General features: G+C 37.7%; 2 protein-coding genes across 3 annotated transcripts in view; both read left to right on the forward strand.

Moving 5' to 3' along the window:
• Positions 1-9456, forward strand: part of PITPNC1 (phosphatidylinositol transfer protein cytoplasmic 1) — an 88383-nt gene extending 78927 nt beyond the window's left edge. Inside the window, exons 9-10 of one of the 2 annotated variants that reach the window (XM_082774647.1) lie at positions 1449-1567; positions 4917-5056. In XM_082774647.1, the coding sequence (XP_082630773.1) occupies positions 1449-1567; positions 4917-4922 (125 nt within the window). In that variant the 3' untranslated portion in view covers positions 4923-5056. Of the gene's footprint in view, positions 1-1448; positions 1568-4916 lie in introns of both variants that reach the window. The other variant, XM_082774646.1, reaches the window with a different exon arrangement.
• Positions 9457-11205: 1749 nt separating this feature from the next.
• On the forward strand, positions 11206-23166 carry NOL11 (nucleolar protein 11). Its single transcript, XM_082774853.1, has 18 exons — positions 11206-11373; positions 12530-12643; positions 13386-13442; positions 13828-13973; positions 14243-14300; positions 14748-14886; positions 15286-15483; positions 16271-16347; positions 17086-17209; positions 17853-17956; positions 18231-18308; positions 19348-19532; positions 19787-19912; positions 20510-20731; positions 21210-21288; positions 22106-22198; positions 22476-22583; positions 22892-23166. Exons 1-18 carry the CDS (start codon positions 11224-11226, stop codon positions 23003-23005), a joined length of 2172 nt encoding a protein of 723 aa, XP_082630979.1. The 5' UTR covers positions 11206-11223; the 3' UTR covers positions 23006-23166.
• Positions 23167-24329: the final 1163 nt, after the last annotated feature.

Genomic DNA, 24329 nt, shown 5'->3' on the forward strand with positions numbered 1-24329 from the left:
TATGTTACTGATATTACTGATTGATTACTCTTACTGCTACTGTAAGTATGAATGTGTCTTGTTTACTAAACTGGATTTAGCTTTATTAAGAAAAGTCTACTTTCAGAATGTTAGCTACTAATAAAGAGCATGTTCTTTGCTTGGCAAAATGCATCTTAGCATGTTATCTACATGGCTTATCAGCTCATCATCAATTCCAGACAACAGGGGAAAAAAAAAAAAAAGTTGAAAGAGTATGTTAGTGGTATTCCTTGTTTTATATTGGTCAAAATCTTAGATTGCAGTCCATTTTCACTGATGAAGTATTACAGCATGTTACTAATATAACAGCTACAGTTATATCTTTCCTTAAGAGCTGTCTCATAAAATGCATCACGACCCACATATCGCATAACAAGAAGTGCTGTGATACAAAGTGCACAAATCCAAATGGCACATAATCAACTTGAGAAAAACAATAGCCTCAAGAACAGAACCATGGCGTACATTACCAAAAATGGTACACATTTCCAAGTGTACTGTGCTAGTAAAGTGGTGTTTAAATTGTATGTATAAAAGGTTGATGTCTATTTTCATGAAGCTCCGTAATTATGAAATAATTGCAAAGAATGGACCAAAATTGTGACAGCCATTGTGTTCACTTATACCTTACTCACAAGTAAAATACTCAGAAGAGTAAGGTCACAAGTCAGCTAATTGGATTCTGAATGTTTTTACTATTAGTATGATTTACGACAAAAACGTCTTTAAATCTTTAACGATTGCTTTGAGTTGCATAGCAAGCATTTAACATACTACTTGCAAGTTGGACAACATCAGGCATGCCTAGACAATGATAAATGATCCTACCAGTAGAATTACCCTTATTTGTAAAGTATGTGTAATTTTTATAATGCATTAAATGGCTTGAGGCTACAAAGCTATTAACATATTCACTATTAATCCACTTTCTGGTGTAATTAAGTGTTAGCTTCTGGAATCTGAGGTGATGTGTGTTTTAACAGTAAAACCGTTTGCTGGTTTTGAGACACACTATGCAAAGATAATATAAAATCTTTTAGAAAGTTCCTGCAAAGGTAAGTAAATCTTTACAATATTTCTGTATCTGTCCTTTATTCTAAGGGATCTTCTAAAATCTTTTTAGAAGATCTTGGCTTTTGCCAAGGCCTGCACTTCAATACTTTTTTGCCTACCTTATGCTACACAGATTCTCCCAAACAATTTCCACTCCTTCCTGTTCTCTGACTCCCTTTGACTTAACCTTCTTACACCTTCCTTGGCTGATATAACTACCTTTATGAGTCAAATTTCATAAAGCTAGTTGCTCCATGCTTTTTTTAAATCTTTTTTGGCTTCTGCTGAAAGACTATGTACTCCTAGAACCTTCTTAAGAAATTAAGTTTGCATTGAATCAATGGAAAATGCCAACAATTTTGAACTTTTTACAGATATGACTATGGATGATGTTCGAGAATACGAGAAAAATATGCATGAAAAAACCAACATTAAAGTTTGCAACCAACATTCATCTACTGTGGATGAAATAGAGAGCCATGCCAAAGCAAGAGTATGTCAATTTTTAAAACGTATTGCCCATCCTTAAGTAATATACCTGCACAGATCAGAGAAGAGCAGCCAACTGATCTTGCTGATCAGTCAGTGGAATTTCTGGGCAATTTTGCCTCAACAGGAACAGAATCTTTCTCCATGAAGTGCAATCCTTTCTTTTGCACTGTAAACTGCCACTGATGTAAGAAAGGGTGGGGTTGGGCTCGCATACAAGTCCCTGTCTTCAGGGAAAACAAAATTCTCTAATTTGAGTTGGATGCATAAAGCAGTAGTTAAATGTCAGTTCTGCGTTCTATATTTGAATAGTTAAAAAAAATAAAAATGCAAGAGTTCAGACTTCTTCAGTCAAAAAGCCAGGAACATGGAGAGTGGAAAATTTCTGTGGGACTAATAAAATTCTTTGCTTCACCAGGAAAGAAAGCTAATGACTTATTCACTAATTTTAATGTCATCATTGATTAGCTACCAACAAGGTGAGAAGTACTTTCAGAAGTATATACCAGCAATCTGTGAAAAAGGGCACATTGATGTGTAGGTGCTCTGATTCAGATTCTGGAAACCGTAAGACTGCAGGTTCCTAATTTAGGCACCTCCAGTGGATGCCTAACATTGGAAATTATTAGTATCTGCAAATAGAAAAGATGCAGTGATATCTGCATCTAAAAATGTTATTGTTTCTTTGTTTCTGTGAACAGAGCAAAGATGGTTTTACTCAAGTAACAATTGTGGGGCAAGGCCTGAAGTCCTAAGTCCTTTGTTCTTGGTAAAAATTCTCACCAGTATGAGATGTTATCTACAGGATAAACAGGAGGACAATTCTTGTGTTTGTTTTGCTGCAGTTCCTTGGCATCAAGGTTACTCCTTACCTGTTCAGTGAATAGACTTTGGCTCTACACTTCAGGATTTGGCTTTGTATGAAATTTGCCATCCTGAGTTCCCATGTGGCAAAATTACCATTGAGGTCAGGACAGAATTTGTCATTTTTGAAAAAAAGAAAGAGCAGGGATATATTTCACAGTCTGAGCCTTCTAAGCTCAGGGCAAGGACTTGTTTTACTTGAGAGTATATCAGAACAGAGGTGAATTTAAGGTGAGTATAAGTTAAAAAGCAAAATTCAGCTGAAGGGATAATGAGTATTTCATGTCTGAATTTAAAATTTACAGTCTTGGAGGATACCTTGTAGTAAAACTTCAATCAATTTCCACTTAAATGGCCAGTAAGCTGAGAAATCATCCTGTCTGGTTTCACTCTGATTCATTTAAGACAAGCTTTATTTTATTTTATATAAGAGTCCTCAATCAAAAATAGCTGAGATAAATTCATGGTCTTTGATGTTGGGGTGTTTTCAAACAGTTTGAGTTCAGAAAGACTACACACTGTTACAGAGCAAAATAAAGTGTAAATCAGCAAATCAGGTTCAAATCTATCTCCAACACAAGTAGGTGTTGGAGACACAGTTCCTCCTGTTTATTTAACAGACCACCTGTTTATTTCCACCACTTATCTCAGATTTGAAAAGAACTTGGTCCTCCCTCCTAATAACTGGCACTGGCACAGCTCTGTGGGCTGAAAAGGCCCCTGGAATGTAATCTGCAGTGAGGAGAGAAGGCAGCTGGCAACTTGTTTGGTTTTGTTTATTTAACATCATGTTGTAATACAACATAAAGCTTCTTCTACCTAACATCTGCAGCCAAGGCTACAGATGAATGCAGCTGGCTAATATTAAAAAGTATCGATGTACTGAAAATACATCATTTTGCCTTTTGTATGGTAAGCTCTATGGCCAGTCCCATGGCTCAGACGCTCAGATATACCAGAATTTTGTGTTGATTAAAATGCTAGTGTTTATATTTCTGGGTTGTTCTTTTGTTTGTTTGTTTGCTTGGGTTCCTTTTTGAGCTTTGAGGACTCAGAGAATCTATTAAATGGCTTCATGAAACTTGAATGAAACTGCTAAATTGTAGTCTTGAAAAGGAATGCCATATACCACAAGATTTACAAAGATGTCACACAAACTGACAACAATGGATGAGAAAGAGTAGAGAATGATAGCAGTAATGTCTTTATCATTTGCAGAACTTAGTTCTTTATTATTTGATTGTGAAGCATAAATTATCCATATCCTACCACACTCCCACGGGGTTTTAATCACATCTCCCAAAGATTTATTATGTTTTATAAAATAATTACCCGGAAAGAACTCAGAAGAAATATTACAGGGCGTCTTCTCATGTGTTGGGAAGAAGGGGTTGTTGGTTTCTGTTGTCTTTGGTAGGAGTCAGCTCTTTCAAATAGTATTTTTCAGATACTGGGTTTTGCTCTGTTCTACTTGGGGTAGTTTGAATATTTTGAGTTTAATTGTGTGATTCTTTCATACATACAGATTTACAGTGGTGTTCAGTGAAAACCATACAACTTTTTTCAGTTGGTTTAGTGGACATCTTGCAGGCAGTATAGGCATGAAGCAGCAGGCTTCAGAATGTCATACAGATTATGTTTTTTCTCATGTTACCCATTTGCAGCAGATGTCATTCATTTAGGATCTTATCAAAAAAAGTTTTGGGCAGCTCAGTTTAGAAAACCTTATGCTGGGATTGCTCTGCCCTCTTGTGGGTTTCTACAGCACTGTGACACATTGGTCACCTGCATGAGAAGAATTTCACTACTTCTGAAACATCCTGTGGACCTGATTTTCCATAGCAAAGTGGCTTTGACGTTTCATCTCATTTTGCCTGTTTCCAGGGATGTTGGAAAATGTGTTGTGACTATCAGGTCTGAGGGAATTCTTTAGGCATTCTTAGTAGAAAAGCATAATGCCCCAGTTCTGTGCAAGCAATAGTAACTGGAAGTCACTGGAAGCTCTGTTTGGGGAGAGAGAAATTTTGATAATTGATAATTGCAGTAGGGAAACAAACCAGTGCCAGGCATTTGTCAGTTTATGTTCATAATCTAGACGAGCAAAAAAAAGTCAGTTTTGTTTTGTTTGAAGTTCTGAAAAATTCTACTTGCTGACTGTGTATCTAAATATATTCTTTAATTGCCTGTGAAATAGCTTGATTTTTCCATCAGTTACTGATATAGTACTCATTATTCAGTTCAGACACAGACCCAGATAGAACCATTAGCACGTGCTTAATGTACTTCGTTTTCTTTACATTGGCCTTTTATTGTACTCCAGTCAATGCATTAAAGTAAGATGGAATTCATATGGAGAATCATTGAATGATACGCATGATAAGAAATCACTTTCTGATTTGAAATTTGGTTGGAAGTAGTTTAACTGAGTTAATGAAATCATTTGAAATTATTCTAACATGTCATTTGTCTTTCTTTTCTTCTTATTGAAGACATGACAATGGATGAAGTCCGAGAGTTTGAACGAGCAACTCAGGAAGCTACCAACAAGAAAATTGGGATTTTTCCACCTGCAATAGCTATCTCTAACATTTCCATGCCTTCTTCAACCCGCAGTGCTCCATCTAGTGCTCCATCAACTCCTCTCTCCACAGATGCTCCCGAATTCCTAACAGTTCCCAAAGACCGGCCTCGAAAAAAGTCTGCTCCAGAAACGCTCACTCTTCCAGATCCAGAGAAAAAAAAACTTTAAATTAACTCAGCATGATTCCTCCTGATAAGCCATGTCTACCACAGCAAGAGTAACATAATACAGTTTCTAGAAAGGTCATGGTGGTTGGTTGGTGTTTGTTGGATTTTTTTTGTTGTTGTTCTTGTTTTTTGTTTTGTTTTGTTTCGTTTTGCTTCAGATAATCTCACTGTTGTGGAAAGATTGCTTCTTTCCTCAGGCTTGATCCTTAAAACCTTCAGAGAAGTGCATGCAAGAGAATGTAATTTATATATTCCTAAAGCAGTGTTCCAAGCCATATGGTGCATCTTACTGACCTACAATGAAATAGTCTGAGGAGAACCCTATAAACGAAAATAAATCTTTCTGTAGCAGTATCTCTATGTACAAATCCACATCTAGGTCATAGCATTTATAATTAGGAATAGATGCTCAGTAAAGCTGCCAAGGACTTCTGAGGCAAATTTGTGCCAAGCAGAATACAGGGTTAACTGGATAAAAAAGCTCCAATTTTCTTCTTTTATAACTGATTTTAAAATCCATCCTACTCTCAGGCTTTTCATGTATGTTCATAAACCTTTGACCTGCAATTCATTGTACGTGAACACCAACAGCAATCACTCAGATTCATATTTTGCTTAATATGACTCAGGATTTGGGGCCTAGCTAACAAACATGAAACTTTTCAAACCTAAAATACCACTGTATTGAAGCCCCAATTGTAATTAATTATACTGACTTTGAGGCCATTGAACTATTTCTATCTTGCACAGAATTTGTAAAAGAAACCACCTATTTCTTGTAGATAATGTATTTTAATAGCTTTCCTTTTGTGATCTCTTAAGTTCATATTGGTGTTCCAATGATGTTCCATGTAAAAATTAAAAAAAAAAAAAGAAAAAATGAAAGAAAAAGAAAAAGCAGCTAAATTGAGCCAGTTGAGAGGGAAAACCAATGAATTTTGTCTTGTTCTCACTGAAAGAAGAGTGGTAGTTACCCTGTAAGACCTTGAATGTAAAGGAAAGAAAATACGAGATATCCTTTTTCTTTCCTGGCTCTCACCATTCCTAAACAGCACAATCTCTACTAACAAAAAGCTAGTTCCAGGCTTTACCACCGCCTTTAGGGAAGGAGTGAATAAAATAAGTCACTTGGAAAAGCAAATGAATCGTGGGGCTGTTCAGTCCATGTAGGGTGACAATAAGGAAACAGAAGTCTGCATGTGAAATCACTCTTCAATCTCAGGAATTAAAACTTAGAATGGATGCTTCCCAGAAGGGAAGTGTAGATTGAGGGGGGAAGAGAAAAATGAATTGCAAAAGTGTTCTCTTCCTTCCTTCTTTACTTTTCAAAATGTAAACTCAGTGAGAAACTTTCCCTCTGACCCCCATTTGGGGTACTTTGTTCTCTTTCATACAAATTGCTATTTAATTATCTATCTTGATGGGTAGCTGTAGTAGACATTAAATAAGCTGCTGTTCAATTCCCAGTGAATGATAGCTGTTACATGAATGATACAATCAAAGTGGGTGATATTTTGTACCACTGGTGACGTGGTACATGGATAAAGAGAAGAGAGTCCTCCAGAGCTGAACTATCATTGAATACTGAACAATCAGTTTGGGGATGGCCTTTTACCTGTACAGGACGTTTGTGCCATCTTCTCAGCACAATGTAATGATTTGACCGGCTTAAATGCACTGAACTTCTCAATGGCTGTAGATCCAGTAGAAGTTATGTTGAATGTGTGGTATTTATAGGGTAGTTTTAGTAGCAGGAGAGGTAATTCCACTGTCAACCTGCACTGAGAACAAGTGTATATTTGATTAATAGTTTAAACCCTGTAGCTAGCAAAATCCAGAAGCTCTTTGTAGGTTAGCTATGGTCTGACTTCATGCTTCCTCCCAGTTACTGTCCATGTTTTGCTTTGCATTTCTTCCCAGAGTTTGTAATTCTGTGTAGCTAGTAAGCTGACAGGTGATGATTTTTTGTTTGAAAAAAAAAAAAGCCGCTGTGATGCTGCAAACAAAACTTTATTGCATTAGTTTATGATTTCAGCTTTAAGAGTGTGCAAATTAAGTAATAATGAGTATAACTGGTCTAATCTTTATTATTTATTTAGTAGCAAGATTGAGACATTGGCAGAGAAGGGAAACCTTTTAAAAGATAAACCGTTGTTGGTTGTTTTTTATTTCCTGAATTTAACTATGTAGAAATAGTTTAGGTCTGCTCCACCTGATGAAAGTCTATTTTTCAATTAATTTGTTGTTTGTCAAAGAAAAAATTGCCCAGCTCTAGTTAGTCGTAATTTTCTTGTGCTTACATGTTACTGTTTCTATAGAGGTTTTGGCATCTGGGTTTGTTACAGATTACTAGACCAAAGCAGTTATACCTTTACTCATGTTTAACTGATTCATTTCAAATCCCATGTGGATAGGATGATTATCACACCGTGTAGGTTTGGGAGGTAAGGCATGTATGAAAATTATTAACATGCCTTAACAGGACACATCTTATAGCTGTGTGACAGATATGTAGGAGAAAGACACTGATCGTGTCATGGAAAAAATGCCAGACTCATTAATGCTGTGTGTCCATCGGCATGTGCTGCTGCCGTAGTCCTTCCACCAGGCAGTGCTGGTCTTGAGGAGTACCAGATTTATTGACCAAACAGCCTGAATTCACTGCTGGCCAAAATAAGGTTCATGATCATCCATGCTGCTTACTAATGAAGGCAGATTAAAAAAATCTAGATATCTTCATTGCTTTGGATAAGAAATATGCCAGGCTTTTACGATGTTAGTAACCTCCACCATGTTCTACTTGGTTTTCCCCACCAGTCAGTAATTAACCAGTTTGTCCATAAGAAGTTTAAATATCATCTCTGTTCCTGTGTTTTTTTATTTTGGTTGGTTTGTTTTTATTTTTAATTTTATGCAGGATAGCTTCTGGAATACTCCACAAAATCACACATGAAATGGAAAGGAAGGTCAGAATGCTTGGGTAACATCTTGAGGCAAAGGGGTTGTTTTCATTACTGATTTTGTCAGAATGCTTTCTACTGCATTTTCAAGCATCTTTATTAGGAGAAAAAAAAAATGCAGGTATTCATTACTTTTTTTGCAAATATAAATGATGTAATTAGTGAATACATCTGTAGAGGGTATGGTGGCACCCAGCAAAGGTGAATGGGCACAGCAGCTGTGTATTCCTATTCACTACCAGTGACAAAAGAATGACATGCTATAATTCTGCTAGGACTTCGTAAGGATTTTTTCACCAAGAAGAATACAGTTCAGAGTAAATAATGTTTGGACTTTGTTTGGGCTTCTATTAAAACCTTTTCCCAGCTTTGCTCATATTTTTATATATTTCTTGTAGAACAATTGTAACAAAATAACTGGCAATTGCAATCTTCAGAAGGGCAGACCTCCTCATAAATTAAAAAAGGAGGCACCTAGGAAAGGAAAGACTATGAGAAGCAGCACATTCCTGAAACACACACTTAATGGGATTTCTTATGAATGTAATTGCTGATTTTGTAAATGACTGGATAAATCCTGTGGAAAGAAAGTATTTGACCTTATTCTTTGACTTTTTATTATTATTATTATTATGGAAGGTGATTGTGTGACATCTAGTAGCCATTTTGCATTAACTGCTGCTGTAGAGATTTTGAAATGGAGATATTTGTTCCTTGACTTATTTTGTAACAAGACTGCTACAATTTGTTAAAACTGCTTTGAAGCTTGCTGCACTATAACTTCCAAACAATGTGTTATCATTTGCAATAAGCCAAACGTGTACGCTTTTTATGAGTTAGTGCAGTAAGAGAGAATTCATGATCTTGTCAATAGGAGCTTTTTTTGTTTCCATTGTTTGGACTTGGTTTTATATGTGTAAGTTAAAATTGCTAACTACGTCTAACAATGTTTTGCTTTAAATGAGCAGCATGGTCATTGAATTACAATCTCCTGTAGTTTTGTGGTGTCACTTAAACAGATTTCATTGGTTTATTTCATTTCTGTGATAATTCCACATGACTCTGAATGTCCAATAATTCATTTCTTTTATTTAGAGTTCTGATAGCTACATTAGGCAATCCATTACTACCATCAAAGAAGGACCAAGTTTTGAATTGCTCTGCATTTTAAACAATGCAAGGCTAAGCAGGAGAATTTGATTGTCATATTTTTCATCCATTTCAGTTAGTTTTTGATTTTTCCTAGTTATTTATTATTTTTAATATTGTATTTTTCCTCGCATTTTGTTGTAAATAAACTACCAACAAGTATTCTTTACAAGTGTGGCTGTTTTCTTCTACTCGGTCTTCTCTGGCAAGCAACATGGCCATTAACATTTCTACCACCAGCTCTGCAAGTCACTTCCTCAAAATTAAATAGCACAAAGAATTGGCATTGTAAGGGAAATTTAAACCGCTTAACATCTGCCAGGTCTTGTTGCTCCTCAGCTTTTAAAGATTTTATCAGGGTAGCTGTCCCCTCGGGCTCATGTTAGCCCATTCATTTGTAAATGACCATTTGGTTGATAAAGAATTTTTTCAGTAGGGAGCCATTTCTAATTCTGCATGCAGAGTTTTGCAGCGCACGGTTGTAGTAAATACTGGAAAAGAGAACACTGGAAACCTCTCCAAAGACAAGAATCCTTCCTACCTCAAGTCATTTCATTTCAGTCAATGGAAATGTCAAGTGTACAATGTGTACAATGATTCTTTAAGTTTTTAAGCAAGGGCTTACTGCATATGCATAAAGCTTTCTGTGCCCCAGAAAATTTCTAGGTGCTTACTTGGTATAGAAGTGCTTCACAACAGCGTAGGACTGGAAATAAGGAACAAACATTCATATCGAAAACACTTCAGGTAGAAATGACAGGATTTACCCTGTAAACTATCGGGTAGCTACAGCTGCTCTGCAAGGCGAATCACAGCCAGCCAAAAGCATGCAGCAGTGGGTGATGCGACGTTGCCAGATGCAGGGTGTTTTGCAGCTTTGGCTGCAGAGGTGATCAGTACCACGTCCCAAACGGGCTGAAGGAGTCACCGGAGTAGATTCCCATGAACAGCTAAAGAAATGCTGACACAGGATTGTGATAACAACATCAGAGGACAGTGCAAAATGTAAAGTCATGCCAAAAGACAATCAATGCAATGCACCTGGCACGAGAAACAGCTGTGAAGTACAGGGTGCAGCAGTGCCTATGTGTTGGGATGGGACGGGGACATCCAGGTACAATCCAACAGTTAATGGCATTGGTAACCACACAAATGAGCCAGAAACCACACAGTGCTGCGGCAATGACTTCTTGGTGGCTTTGGTGCATTAAGATCATGTCGGGATGAGTTGGCTTTGTTTTTACATTTGGAACTTGTATTACAAAGACTTCTCCAAAATTTACAGATAAAAAAAAAATAAAATAATGCATGCACGCATGTTACAAAGTGGATAAAAAACTGGACCCAATCCTTTCGCTATTAAAATCAGTGGAGCTGGTTTGTACTCTTGCAGAGGGGACAAATTCCACTGCTAATTCTTTACAGAACTCCTACCTAATGAGACATTGAATTAATTTAATCTTAAAGCCAGCAGCACTTTATTGTGTAGATGCAGACTACCGACACCTGTTACCTGATGTCCTTTACTAACCTGCGCAAATTGATGCATTTTTCTGCACGATGAGGCGCTCACACAACGCTACAGAAGTCTGGGAAAATAACAGGAAATAATCTGAGTAACGCGCGCATGAAACACAACTAAAACGTGCAGAACGCCCTGCGCTTTTCTGCTCTTTGGCAATATCCCTTGGCAGAGCCTCCCCACACCTTGCAGAGACGGAGGCAGAACCCACAACCCCACATTTTTGCGGATTTCGGCTAAAAAATAACAATAAATGCGCGCGTTCCCCACCACTCCACTCCCCGCCCGGCCCCTGCCGGGCGCCCTCGGCCATTTCCGCCGCCCCCCGGGGCCGAGCCGCACCGCGCATGCGCCGCGTGCCCCCCAGCCCTCCCCTCAGCCGCGGGGAGTCTCGCGAGAGGTGGCGGCAGCGCTAAGATGGCGGCGCTGTGCGAGGCCTTCACGCTCTGCGGCCTGGGGCCCAGCGGCGGCGTCGGGCAGGGCGGCGGGGTCCTGGCTCTGGAGCCGGGCCCCGGCCCCGACCACGTCCTGCTCACCGACCGCGGCAGGACGGCCACGCTCTTTAAGGTAACGCCCGGCACGACACAGCCCCGCGGAGGCAGCCGCCGCCTGCTCAGGCCTGGGCCGGGGGCTCCGCGCAGCGCCTCAGGGGTGCCCCTGGGGAGCCCTCACCCGGCCCGGCCCGGCCCAGGCGCCCGCTGCCCTCCCGAGCCTGGAGCCGGGGAGTGTGGGGGCCCCGTGGGCTCGGCGTGAGGGGGCCTGGTCTCGTTCCAGGCCTGACCGTGCCGCCTCCCCGCACCGGTGCTGCACTGGCCCTGGGCGGTTGTTTGCTGGGCTCTTTTGCTCGTTTTCGCTCTCCGTTCCCAAGGCTCGCATCCCGAGGCTGCAGGGGATGTCGCGCCTCCTGGTGTGCAGGGTGACATGTGTTGTGTGCGGCTGTCAGCTGCCGTCCTGCTGTGGGGAGAGCCAAAGGTTTAGTGCTTGCAGCACACAAAATGAAAAAAGTGCTGTTATGCTGGCTTTTTTGTAGTGCACGTATCTATTTCATTGCATGAAACTTCATCAAACGTTTGTTTTTATTTTCTTTTTTGGCTGTCGTGGTCATGGCACTAAGGATTGTATCCTAGCAAACTTATGATATAGTCTCTTTTCAGATATTCAGTGCCACTGCCTAGAACATGCAAAAATATAAGTGTATGGGTAAATATGTCCAACATAGCCCTAGTCTGAGGAGAGGGAGATAAGCACCCTCAGAGCAGCAAAATCTAACTCATACGTAACATGATTTTAGACAGTAAAAGTCATCATTCTTGATCTCAGCATATTGAAATGGGAATAGAAGAGGTGCTTTCCTGTGCATAATTATATTGGTGAGTAAAAGCAACTTATATTTGTGGCTAAAATTAATATTCGTGCCATGAATCCTACCTATGCTTCATGGCATAAGCCCATCTAACTGTAAGAAGTCAAAGATATTTCTCATGTGAAAAGAAGTTTTTAATTAATCTAGAGCTCTTTGATATTACCTTAAAATTTCTAGTATTAAAGTTAGCAATGCCCCGGCAGAAGTTCTGAGTCCTGTTAGCATACCAGTTTCCATATTTTAATGTTCTCATTCATATCTGGTGTGGCTAGGTTGTGTTTTCTTTCTGCTATGAGAGAAATCGCAAATGTGTACCGTGTTCTACTTTAATTGCCTGTCTGTGTCCTGATTTTTTTCTAGGTTTCGGATCAGAAGCCACTAGGTTGTTGGTCAGTTAAACATGGGCAGATTATCACAAGTCCAGTCGTATGCAACTTTGAAACTCATGAATATATAGCTGTTCATGATGACAAGGTGAGATTCTTCTCTTAAAGGGAAAAAAAATGTAGTGAGACTTCTGAGTGAATGAAGGTAGGGAAGAAGTTGGTGTTTAGTTAACTGGAAATGCGTGTAACTCTGCATAGTCTGCTTGGTGACATGAATGAACACCAGTTAGGCAGTGGCCCTTTAGATACTGAAGCATTCCCAATGAAGAATGCCTCACGCATATGTTCTCAAAGAAGAAGTTACGTGTTGTATGAACAGTTTAGAGCTGCATGATCATTGTGTTGAAAAAGTTCAGACCTGCATCCTTGTCTTACAGTTAAACATTTCCTGTTTGTGCACCTCTGGTAGTGTTTACTCAGCACATGCTGAACATTCGTTTGTTGTCATTCATGAAATGCTCTTCCTGACCTTTCATTGTTCTTAAAACATTCTCTTCCAGATCAGGTCATCTATACCTCGATCTGTCTCCAACACTTTAATCTACTGTCATTTAGAATTCTGCTGTATCTTTTTCTTAGCCTCATTCTTTCCTATCCTTTGTTTCAAGTTCAAGATCTCGAGCTGTATTTGTATTCCTGTTGTTTCTGTGTCAGCATCTTCCCCTGCAAACTTTCCAAGTCTGTTTTCGCTAAGTATTCACAGTAGCCTTAACTGTATACCTTCCTCCTGTCCTCCTGTGGTTCACTAACGTGCAATTGCTGTTATTTTGTATGATGAAAAGTCTATATGACTGTTTTATTGTGCTTAAAAGGCGATGCTTCTCTTTAAGGTTTTAAGGATATGGAAGGATGAAGATGTTAACTTGGACAAAGTATTTAAAGCAACGGTAAGTTTCTTACATACGTTCACTTTTATGTTAACATCCTGAATCTTGCTAACTTTCATAGTGCTGGTAAAATCAGTGTGATTAAAGTGTAATCACATTGTGATTAGAGGTGTATAAATGGTTGTTTGAACTCCTTAACCTTAATTATGCTTTTTCTGATACTATTCAGAAATGTGCCATTCATTAGGATATTTTCATGGCTCTTTGTTAGTGATCTTCATTATTAATAGTGTTTCACAAAATTGGCATTATTGGGATCTTGCGGGTTCACTATCCTTATATTGCCCTTTATTGAAGGAACTCTTAAAAAATCCCATGCTAAACAGTTGGCTTTCAAGGTACTGTACTGAAGAACATAGAACTCAATTTTTTTTTTTCTATATAGCTTTCAGCTGATGTGTACAGAATACATTCACTGCCCCATGGGGATCCATTGGTATTGTTCAAAGGAGGTGGTGTTCGAACTTTAGATGTTCTTCTGGAAGCCCCACAACAAGAAATTGAAAACATTATCTCAGATGAAGTTATCAAGTAAGTGATACAACCTTAGGAATCTTCTTGATCAGAAGAATCGATGATGTTGCAAGTTATACCCTTTTTATGTGAAGGGAAGAGACATAATCTGAAGGTCAGGATACTGGGGTTGGTTTGTTGATTTTCTTTTTTAATGTGTTTATTTTACAGCCTATAACTTTTTTTATATACAGATATAAAAAAACATGAGACTGCCTAAGTAATATGATATGACTTAGGTATAGTCCCAGAATTTAGAAGAGGTTCATACAGCTTTTATTTCTTAGGTGGAGTGAAGCTTTCCTGGAAGGTCAGCAACCTGTCGTAATTTTCATTACTGAGAAGGTGAGTTGTTTTTATTCTGTTAAACTTTTGTAGCAGCAAATCTATGTTCCCTTTCTAAAAAAGATTACTTGTTTCACTGGATTTTAAGAGCTATAATGGAAAGCATTATCCAATCATAGTGTATCATCTCTGATACAACGGTTGAAGTTGTGTTGTTTCCAGGGCCAGGGAGCCTGGCTCTTAGAACTTCAGAGATCAATTAAGTTTAAAAACTATATACAATCATGTGACTTTTTACTTCCCTGTTTGTTCCTGTGAATTCATTTGTTGCATCAAATCAGAATTTGCTGTATGTACTTGAGTCAGCAAATACTTCTAAATTAGGCTGTGTGTTCCATAGCAAACATGAATTCCTAATTGTGTATGAGATTCTAAGTATAATCAGTACTAATATCCGAACTTGTGTTTTTCTTCCTTCTATAAAATGAAACTTTCTTGTTGTTTTAGGATGGGGATTTTTTTGTCTATGTACAGAAACTTAAGACGAACAGTCTACACAAATACAAGCTTGAACAACAGGAGTCATCTAATCCACTGAGTTTCACGGCATATATAAAAAAGCAAATTATCACACTTCTGTGTTTGTGTAAGTTATATTTTGTAACGAGATGTGATGATAAAACAAGAAATTACATGGAAAGACAAAGTTCTGATATCTGTGGATTACCGTTTCATATTCTTGCTCTTCTCTGTTAAATGTTCTAAACCGGCAAGTGGTAGAATAAGTAATAAAACTCTCATAATGGTTGAATAGGCTTCCTGTTCTTAAATGTTATGGCTTGTACCTTAAAGATTTCCTGATAGCTGTGCTGTTTTGTTTTTTGTTTTTTTTTTTGCTTTGCATCATAACATGTCCTTTAAATATCATGTATTTCTTCTCGTGCTTGTTGGATTTTATTCCCTTTGGGGGTCTTCTAGCCATACCATATCAAATCACTTTTCCATAGTGACAGACGTAAAAAATGCCATTTCTTTTCTCTGACAGATTCCAATGACTCTGTATATAAGGTTCTGATACCTCTGCAGCAAAATGGTGAAGAGGAAGAGCAAATTCTGTCCAAGTCGCTACTACTAAACCTTTCAATATCTGGAAGTGTTCTAAAAGGAACTTCTTTGGTTGTTGTTGATAAAGACCATGTTGCAGTATTAGGAAGTCTAGCAGCATCTGGTGAAGAATCCAAAGGTAACTAGAAAAAACGTATGAATGTGTCTTAAGTTCTAAGACATTCTTAGAACAAAGCAACAGGTGTTTGTTTTTTGTTTTTGTTTTTAAACCAGGCAGAGCAGGAAATGATGGTCTTGATTCTTTAGTGATTGCTATAACTATTGCATTTTAAATGAAATAGTTTGCTCTTAAAACTAATGTATAGTTGAGCTTTGCAATTGAGAGCACTAGCCGAAAGATAATGTTTACCTTCAGTAAATGCCATGGTGGTTTGTGAGATTAAACTTGCTGTTTCAGTATTTGCTTTCACAAAAGTATTTTGCCGTTAGCGAAACAACTGAGAATAAGCAGCAAGGGGAAGAGAAAGAAAGCTTTATTTCTCTTTTCAAGGGGAAGGGAAAGAAGACATATGCAGGGGGAAATAAACCTGATATCCCATAAGAAATTGGTACCTAAAATAAGTGAAACAATACTTCAGTCTCATGGCTAAACTTTTGAAGTGTGGGATCACTAAAAGTTAGGCCACTGAACGTAGTATTTTGTGACTGGAAACTGCACTGACTGGTATCATTCTCATTACAGCTTCTTATTTGAAGCTCTTCAGTGGAAAGCTAAGTAGTCCTCAAATCTTTTTGTTAAGAGAGCTAACTGGAATGACACATTTCTGAAGATTTAATGCTTATTAAGCTGAGCTATTTTTGAAACAGTTATTCCTGTTTTCTGAAGTGTAGATAACAGAAAGCAGCAAAAGCAAATGTAGCATTTGTGTAGCTTTTGGATTTCTAACTTCTCTCATTTTTCCTAGAATGCCTAACAATATGGAATACAAAATTTCAGACGTTACAAACTTCAAAGGAACTGCCCCTGGGAACCAGTGGACAAGTGAGTACCATCTTCTACTTGTTGTCCTTAAGCTTTCATCTGATGCATTTAGCATAATAGTAACTAAGACAAGTGGGCTTCAGAGTTGCAGTTCTGTCTGGAAGAGCAGTAAATGGCAACTTCTGAAACAAAATTAGTATTGCCCAGCTGATTAGCTATTTTTGTCTGAATCTCTAAACAGGAGAGTGGTGGCCTTCGGCAGTATCTCTGGTAATTCAGTACCTTCTCACTTCTGTTGGCCTTGATTGTTTGGTGAGAACAGAATACCTAGTCAGTATCTGTTGTGTTCAGACAATTTGAAAACGAGTGTCTGAATAATCCTAGGGCCTTCCTAAACAGTGTTTCAGAATGTTCAGGTGTCAATTGATAATAAGTAAACTGACACTTAATTAATAAATGCACTAGTGAAATAGAACAGCTGACTGTTATTGTCATTTCATCAAAATTGCACAAAAGAACTTGTAAAAAATATATATCAAGTGGACTAGGTGCCTTGGAGCAGTCACTGTAAGGCATCCCTGGAAAATACTCAAAAGTGAGTGTACACTCACTTCTGTGTTTAGAAGCAGTTGTTAATGAACGTGCTAAAAAATGTTAAAACTACCAAAAATAACTGCTAAAATCATCTGATCACTAACTTCTTACCGCAAAATTCAACTGAAAAGTCAAACATCAGCTTGTGCAGAAATGTGCCTCTTTACTCCTCTCCTCATTAACTATGTGTTTAATATTTTGTAGTTGTGGTGTTATGGGGAAAAATTTTTTTTTACTCATGGAAAAGTGCTAACAGTAGTTATATACAAGTGTGAAACTTCATCCTTGGCAGCTGCTGTGGGAAAGCTCAAGGACAGTCAAGCTTCTGGTAAGAATTTTTGTAATTACAGTGAGAAGATCTTTTAATAGGAAAGCTTAAGAACCTGTCTGAAAATTATTTTAACAGATTTTATAGAAGTATATTAAATCTTAACAGTGTATCCTGTTACCACCTGCTTAAATTCTATCATTGAGAACAATTGTATTCTTCAATGTTTGAATTTATTGTGGCTTTACTTAAACTGTGTGATTCAAATATTGGCATTATTGAAAATGCTGAAGTGCCAGCTACAAGCACGGAAAACAGAATAAAGAGTGTCTCTGATAAATTGTGTTTTCAAAGCACTTGTGACTAAATAGAGCAATGACAAACATAAACTTGTAAACTTTAAGAAACTATGGAAGCACATTTAACTTAATATTGCACTGAAAATGATGCAAGTAATGTTCACAATAAATTGTGTAATAACATTTCTTCTACCAGAAGCTAAATGGGAAAACAGTATGTAACAAGTCTCATAGAATTACTCACTGCTGAGATAAAACAGGACATTTTCTTGGCAGAAAATTACTTGTATTACACTTTAAAAAACAAACAAACAAACTGTTAATATCAGAAGTTAATACATTTATATTTTTAATAAATGTGTTTTAAGTGTTAACTTCATGTACTTTCATTTTTGTGTTCACAGATATTTCTTCATTTGTAAACTGGAATACCCTTGGAGATGAAGAGCTTGTGGTTTCCTTTCAGCCACAACAGTCTACAGCTCTAAAATCTGAATCCAAAATGACTGTAAGTTAATACAAGGAGTACATGAGGTTTTTTGGCTTGTATTAGTTTCTTCCCAACATCACTAGTCTTACTCTTTGGTAATATTGCGCAAGGGAATTTAACTCTGTATTTGTCTCTCATGGTTCCTAACGCTTTCTGGAACTGAACTGGCTAGTTGCTAAATTTAATCTCTGCAGCAAACTGACGCATGATGTTTCTGGTTATCTTGATTGAAATCCTTGAATATGTACTGTCTTTTTGGAGCTGAATAAAAACTTGTTTTTCTTTATTATAGTTAAGATCAAGAAGGAACAGTGTTACTAAAGTACAGTCAGATACCTCTAAAGTTGGGCAGATCTTAAAAAATATAAAAGTAAGTATACCAAATATCCTGAATTAGTTTTCAGGCACACTGAGAATATTCCAGGTGTCTCGTACTCTATTTTTTTCCATATCCTCTTGCATATCAAGCTGAAGAAGATGCCTTAAACAGTTGTGTTGGATGATTGCATTATTATTATGTAAGAATAGCATTTGGGCCTGATGAAATTTAAATCTTGTCTTGGGAATGTGTTATAGAACAGTGCAGTATAAGGCTCATAATAGCTGTCTGAGTTGTGAAACTTGAATGAATATGCTCTCTTGCAGTAAATAAAGTGAGAGGATATTTTTACCTGAACTCCACTTAACCTTTTTTTTAGATTATTTTTTGTATTTGAAACTTTCTAGATATTTGTGATCTAGAAAGTCACAATGCTAGGAATTCCGCTATAAATATAGCAATAATCTGTCTATGAAATTGTAGAGTATTTGTCTCTAGGACTATCGCATGAAATAATGAAACATTGTAATGTGTTCAGAAGACAACATCCTAACTTGTTTTGAAAACAAGTAGGAGAACATACTTTACTACAGGTTATCAAACTTGGTTCAACATACCGTTTGATGTATTAGTATTGAAGTTGAGTCCCGGGATGCTGCTGAGCTTTAAATCATAAAATCCTTTGAGCTGAAAGGGACCTCTAAAGATCATCTAGTTCCAACCACCATGCCAACTGGTTAACATACAAGGTATGGCAGTTGCATATTCTGGTTTTACTTCCCTTTTAAATCTCACTGCAATCTACGTCCCTTCCTGTGTGAACATACCTAAAGCTCAACTTTGGGCATCCTGGTAATATTACTGAAATAATAGGAGACAAAAAAGCTATTATTGAAAGATACTACTTACCTAACTTCAGAGTGAGTAATCGCTTTTGGTGCATATGCTTGGAACAGACTACCAAAATGAAGAGTGGGGAGGTTTGAATTTTTTAGCTTGAATTCCAAAGTCTTTCTACTTGGTCTAATTAGTAACAGTTCTCAAACATGTGCATTGTACACTGGAATTACATACTATTTCTTATTTTCAGGATACTTCTGCAACTGTAATTGAAGATGAATTAAGACAATTGCTGTTGAAAGCACAGATGCCAGATTTCCAAGCCACCATTGGATGTGTAATAACTGCTCTTATAAACAGGTGTAAAACAGATCCAGCGTTCTACCCTCGAAACTTCCTGTTACAGATGGTCCAAAAACGAGAGCTGTCTTACAGGTGACAATCCTGATTTTTTTAATTCAATTGTAAGGAAAAAAAAAACTAGGAATTTGGTTCTTTATAAAGCACTCCTTGAATTATTAAGAGCTTATACATGGTTTATTTGCAAGTCTATTGCTTGTTTTCTGAAGAGGCTGACTCTTCCCAGATGTTTTTTTTGTTTAAAATAAGATTATTAGTTCTACCTTAGTTTTTATCATAGCTTTCAGTGGGTGTGAACTGTGCAGCCTATTCTTTTCATATTCTTACAGTTTGTGTCCAGACTTGATGGCTGTTGCTTTGGAGAAAAAAGATGTACATCTCTTACAAATCTGCTTGCAAAGGTTCCCAGATATTCCTGAAGAAATTACTTATGCTTGCTTGAAAGTATTCTTAAGGTAATTAAATGAACATGCATTTTGGTAACATTGCTGGCTTAAATGGCACATCCTTTTACACACATTGTTACAGATGTGTTTTCGTTGCTTATCATACTTAATTGTCAGCTCTGGTTAAGAAGTCCATAAAAAGTTAACTCATTCATGTTCACCATAGTGTCCACAAAAAAAAGGTTCTCCAATCACAAGGATGAATTATCGACAACAAAGATAAAGATAAATTAATCTTTAGATACTGTAACCAAAAGAAAAGATAGTCTAAACTGTTTCTCTGGGCTTTCACAGCAAAAAGTTTTTTTTTTCATATTCAGAACATAAAATCTTGTTCATCACATGTCTTAGAAATGTCAAATATTTTTTAGTAACTTATATTGTTGGAATACATAAACAGAACATATATTGTTAAAGGTTAATAATAACAAAATACTAGCTATTCTCTTACGGCCTTTAGTCATTCTGCAAGACTTACATTTTGGTATTTGTTCTTACTTTTCTAGAAAACTTCAGAGTTAATGCATTATTGTGGGGCTGATGGCATTGCTGTTTTTAAAGCTAATAATAAAAGTATTAAATCTGTGTGGAATTTCTCTTCTACAGCATTAGTGAGGACTATCTTGAAAGAACCGATGTGAATCTGGAATCTGTAATCTGTTACATTGATATTGACCCCAAGAATAAAGAAGTTAAGACTGAAGTTGTAGAAAATGGTTTCAATACTGAGCTGGAAGAAGACAGTTGTGATAATACAGTCTCAAAGGAAATGCATACGACAGATGATGTTGAATTCTGCCCTGTTGGACCACGAAAGGCAGCATTATTGTATCCTCTGCATTTAAATGATAGAAAGTCAGTGCAGTATGCATGTAGATGTCTGTTTAATGTTGCTTAAAATAATTATCTTCTGTTGTTGCCAAAAATTTCTAAGCAACTCTTGTAAGGAAAGTTTTTATATGTGGTTAAAAAGAAAAAGCTTAGAATATTAATATAAACTTCTAGAAAGTATACCAATTTAAATTTATATTAATATTAAAATATAGCCGAAAACTTTAAGACAATGGTTTGATGTTTCCCTGTTGAAACATATTAGTCGCTTACTTGCAGTAAACAGAACTGCATTCATACTAACTGTATTTTGATGTTTTACTTGTTATATTTATTTCATGATAGAAACACAGGAGGTATAAACAGCTATAACAGGATCTCATAATGCACAAGTACTTTAACTAGAGTTTATTTCAGTTTGCAGAAAATAGTATATTTTTTCTGTGATTATATTTTCCTCAATAATACTGCACAGAAATGCTGTTCTCCATTCAGCATACAGTGAAACGTTTCTCTTGCCTCATCTGAAAGACCTTTCAGCTCAGCAAGCTGTTGTAAGTATATTAAAACAAAGAAGTTTAAATACTCTTATTGTTTGGAGGGAATGAAAGGGAAGAGTTCTTTTTCTTTTTTTTTTTTTAAATTATGTATCGGAAACTTGCAGCTCTTACTGGCATCTGAATCATACAAACTAGTACATGAAGATGAAAACAAGGAGACTAAGATTTATTTTTTTCCATATACATGTGGAAAAAAAATAACTTCTACTGTTTTTATAATCTAACTTTAAAAATGTAAGAAAGAAACCCCATTTCTGACCAAGCCTACTTGAAAAATATTTTGATTAGTATCAGGAAAATATAGTACCTTTTCTTAATCTGGATTATATTAAAATAATGAGAAGTTAGAACCGACTAAACTATCAGAGGTATAAGTTTATAGAAAATAAAAAAAGAAATCTTTTGCCTTGTGCTCTGCAAAAGATGATGTTGACCTGATTCTGACCATTAACAACAACTTATTGGCTGCTGAAAGTGAAACTGGGACTAAAATTGTTACTGTTGGTTCTTCTTAGCAAAACTCATAGAAAATTCTGCACCTGAATTCAATTTCACTTGCACAAATGCTGGAACAGAGATTACTACTGAATGTCACTTTACACTGAATATTACTGAGTTTTCGAACTCCCAAGCCTATAGATGGTGGAAAAAATCCATAGAATTGATTTTTAATGCTTGGCTTAGAGGCATTTTGGAGGGGCGTGGGGGATGTTAAAAGAACAGCCTTAAAAAAATATTGCTGTGTGCAGGATAAAACTACTAGGTCTTGTACGTTTGTTTTTGAAAATCATTTTGACTTTTCTTCTTTTAGCTGTTTCTCAGGTACTTACACTACCTGTATGTGAAATGCAGTGAGAAAATTAATACCACTCTTCCTGGAGTGCTCTGCCCAACTATAAATCAGGTAAGAAACTAGTTCTAAGATTTCCTCCTTCAGTTTCTGTAGTGCGTAACTGACTGAGTAGCTGTGACTGTCTAAAATCAGCTGAGACCTACGTTCATTGCATAAGGTATTGTCTGTTAATACAAGCTGTATGGAATCAGATATAAGATGCGTTTCTCCATCTGAAAATAAATACATTGTCTTCAAGTCTGAAAAAGTGCATTTTGTATAAGAAGTTAACAACTTGGAGTTCAGTTTGTAAAGCAAAACCTGTCTCACTCTGCTTGTTTATCTTCAGGTTATGGATTGGATGTGCCTGTTACTTGATGCTCACTTCACAGTTATGGTGATGCTACCAGAAGCAAAAGGATTGCTTTCAAACCTGCATAAGTTTGTGAGAGCCCAAGTAAGTTGCATCTCCTAGGATAATGATTTCATTTTAGTGTAGTTTCAAAATATGACTGTTAAGATTATGCAGGGCAGGGTGGGAGTAGAACAACAAACATATAATAATAATAAAAAAAAAGTTTATTCTCTACTGTATGCTTATTCCTGAGCATGAAATGGCGTCTTCCTCATTTTGATCTCCAAAGCTGCTATATTTACTTGGGTTGAATATCTGAAACTATGTAAAACAGAAGATAAATGCACAGTATAACTACACATGAGAAGAATTAAAACCAATTTTATTGTAAATGTCTTTTTTCTTTTTAGGTACGATTCTACTCTGAACTTAATAAAATTGAAGGAACTTTGCGAGAACTACAGAGAATTAAACACCAGAAAGACTCTCAGGCATATTCTATTGAAGTGCTGGAACTTATTTGAATATGAAATGAATTCTCAACGTTTATTTTATATTGATTCCTTTTATGACAAGGATGTATTAGCACTCCATATTGGGGATGTGAAAAGTTTTCTATGTAGGGAAAACACGGTTACTCTAGCTACGTGGGGAGTTGTGTATTAAAAGCTCTTTTTTGACTGGATGAGACTTTCTTATGTTTTCATATTTAATTACGATGTATGACTACAGGACCATCCTTTATGCCATCTGATTCTTGGCAAAGACAGTGGAGGAGAATGCGAAATAAATTACATATTGGATATAGCTGGCATGCTTGTGACATGACCAGTATTGGGTTGCGTGTCACACAGACATGTAAGTGAAGTGCTGAGAGAAAATGGGAATGTGAAGGCATTTACTTGCTGAAGACAACACTTTGGAGTTTCTGAGATCCTAAACTTGTGGAGATAATATGTATGAAAAAAAAGGCTGATAGTAAAAAGATGTAAGATGTTTTGTGTGCCATGGGCTGGCTCTCATTTTATACTGCTTTTGCTCAGGAAAGGTACCCTCAAATTCAAGTTCTGGTATTAGAAACCCCGTAAGGTAATTGGTTTGTGTAGACTTATAACCCTCTACGGGCTCTGGCAAATTGGAAAATGAGGGAATACAAAATAGACGAAGCTCATCTCTGTCTCCTAGTGCTCCAGTGAACTGCAGGCACTTTTTTCAGAGAAAGTAGATTAAGCAAAGGGCGGGGCCCTGTGTGATCTTCCCTGTCTGTTTCACTTTATAGCAATTGCGGTGAGCTGCAATAGGGTTTTAATACCACAGAATCACCCAGGTTGGAAGAGACCTCCAACATCACCTCGTCCAACCACTGACCTAACACTAACAAGCCCTCCACTAAGCCATATCACCAAGCTCTCTCATCTCTTCCTAAAAGCTGAAGCTTTAAAGCACGGGCCCTGAACGTGGCAGGTGTTAGGGCTGGGGGGGAAGAGTTTGGCCGCCCCTTCAGGGCGGTGCAGGCGAGGGAAGACCGTCCTGAGGGGCTCCCCGGTGGCTCCGCTTTTGGTGGGCGCTGCGGGGAAGGGGCAGAGCCCGGTTCGGGCCGGAGCGGCGGGGAGGGAGCCCCGCTGCCCACCGACCTGCGCGGGCAGCCGCCCCCTGAGGGATGTGCCGGCGGCTGAAGCCGTAGGGGGGGACGTGGAGCTGAGGGGGCGCCTCTGCTGAGGGCTTGGGTCGAGTTCGGGGAGAGAGGAGCGTTGCCGGGCGGCGTGGTGCAGGTGTGGGGGCGACGGGGCAGAGGGGACTGAGGGGCGTATGAGGAGGCTGAGGGGGGAACGAGGCGGCTTCAGCCGG

Source organism: Aythya marila (genome assembly GCF_965140915.1).
Source record: "Aythya marila genome assembly, chromosome: 18".
Lineage (NCBI taxonomy): Eukaryota > Metazoa > Chordata > Aves > Anseriformes > Anatidae > Aythya > Aythya marila.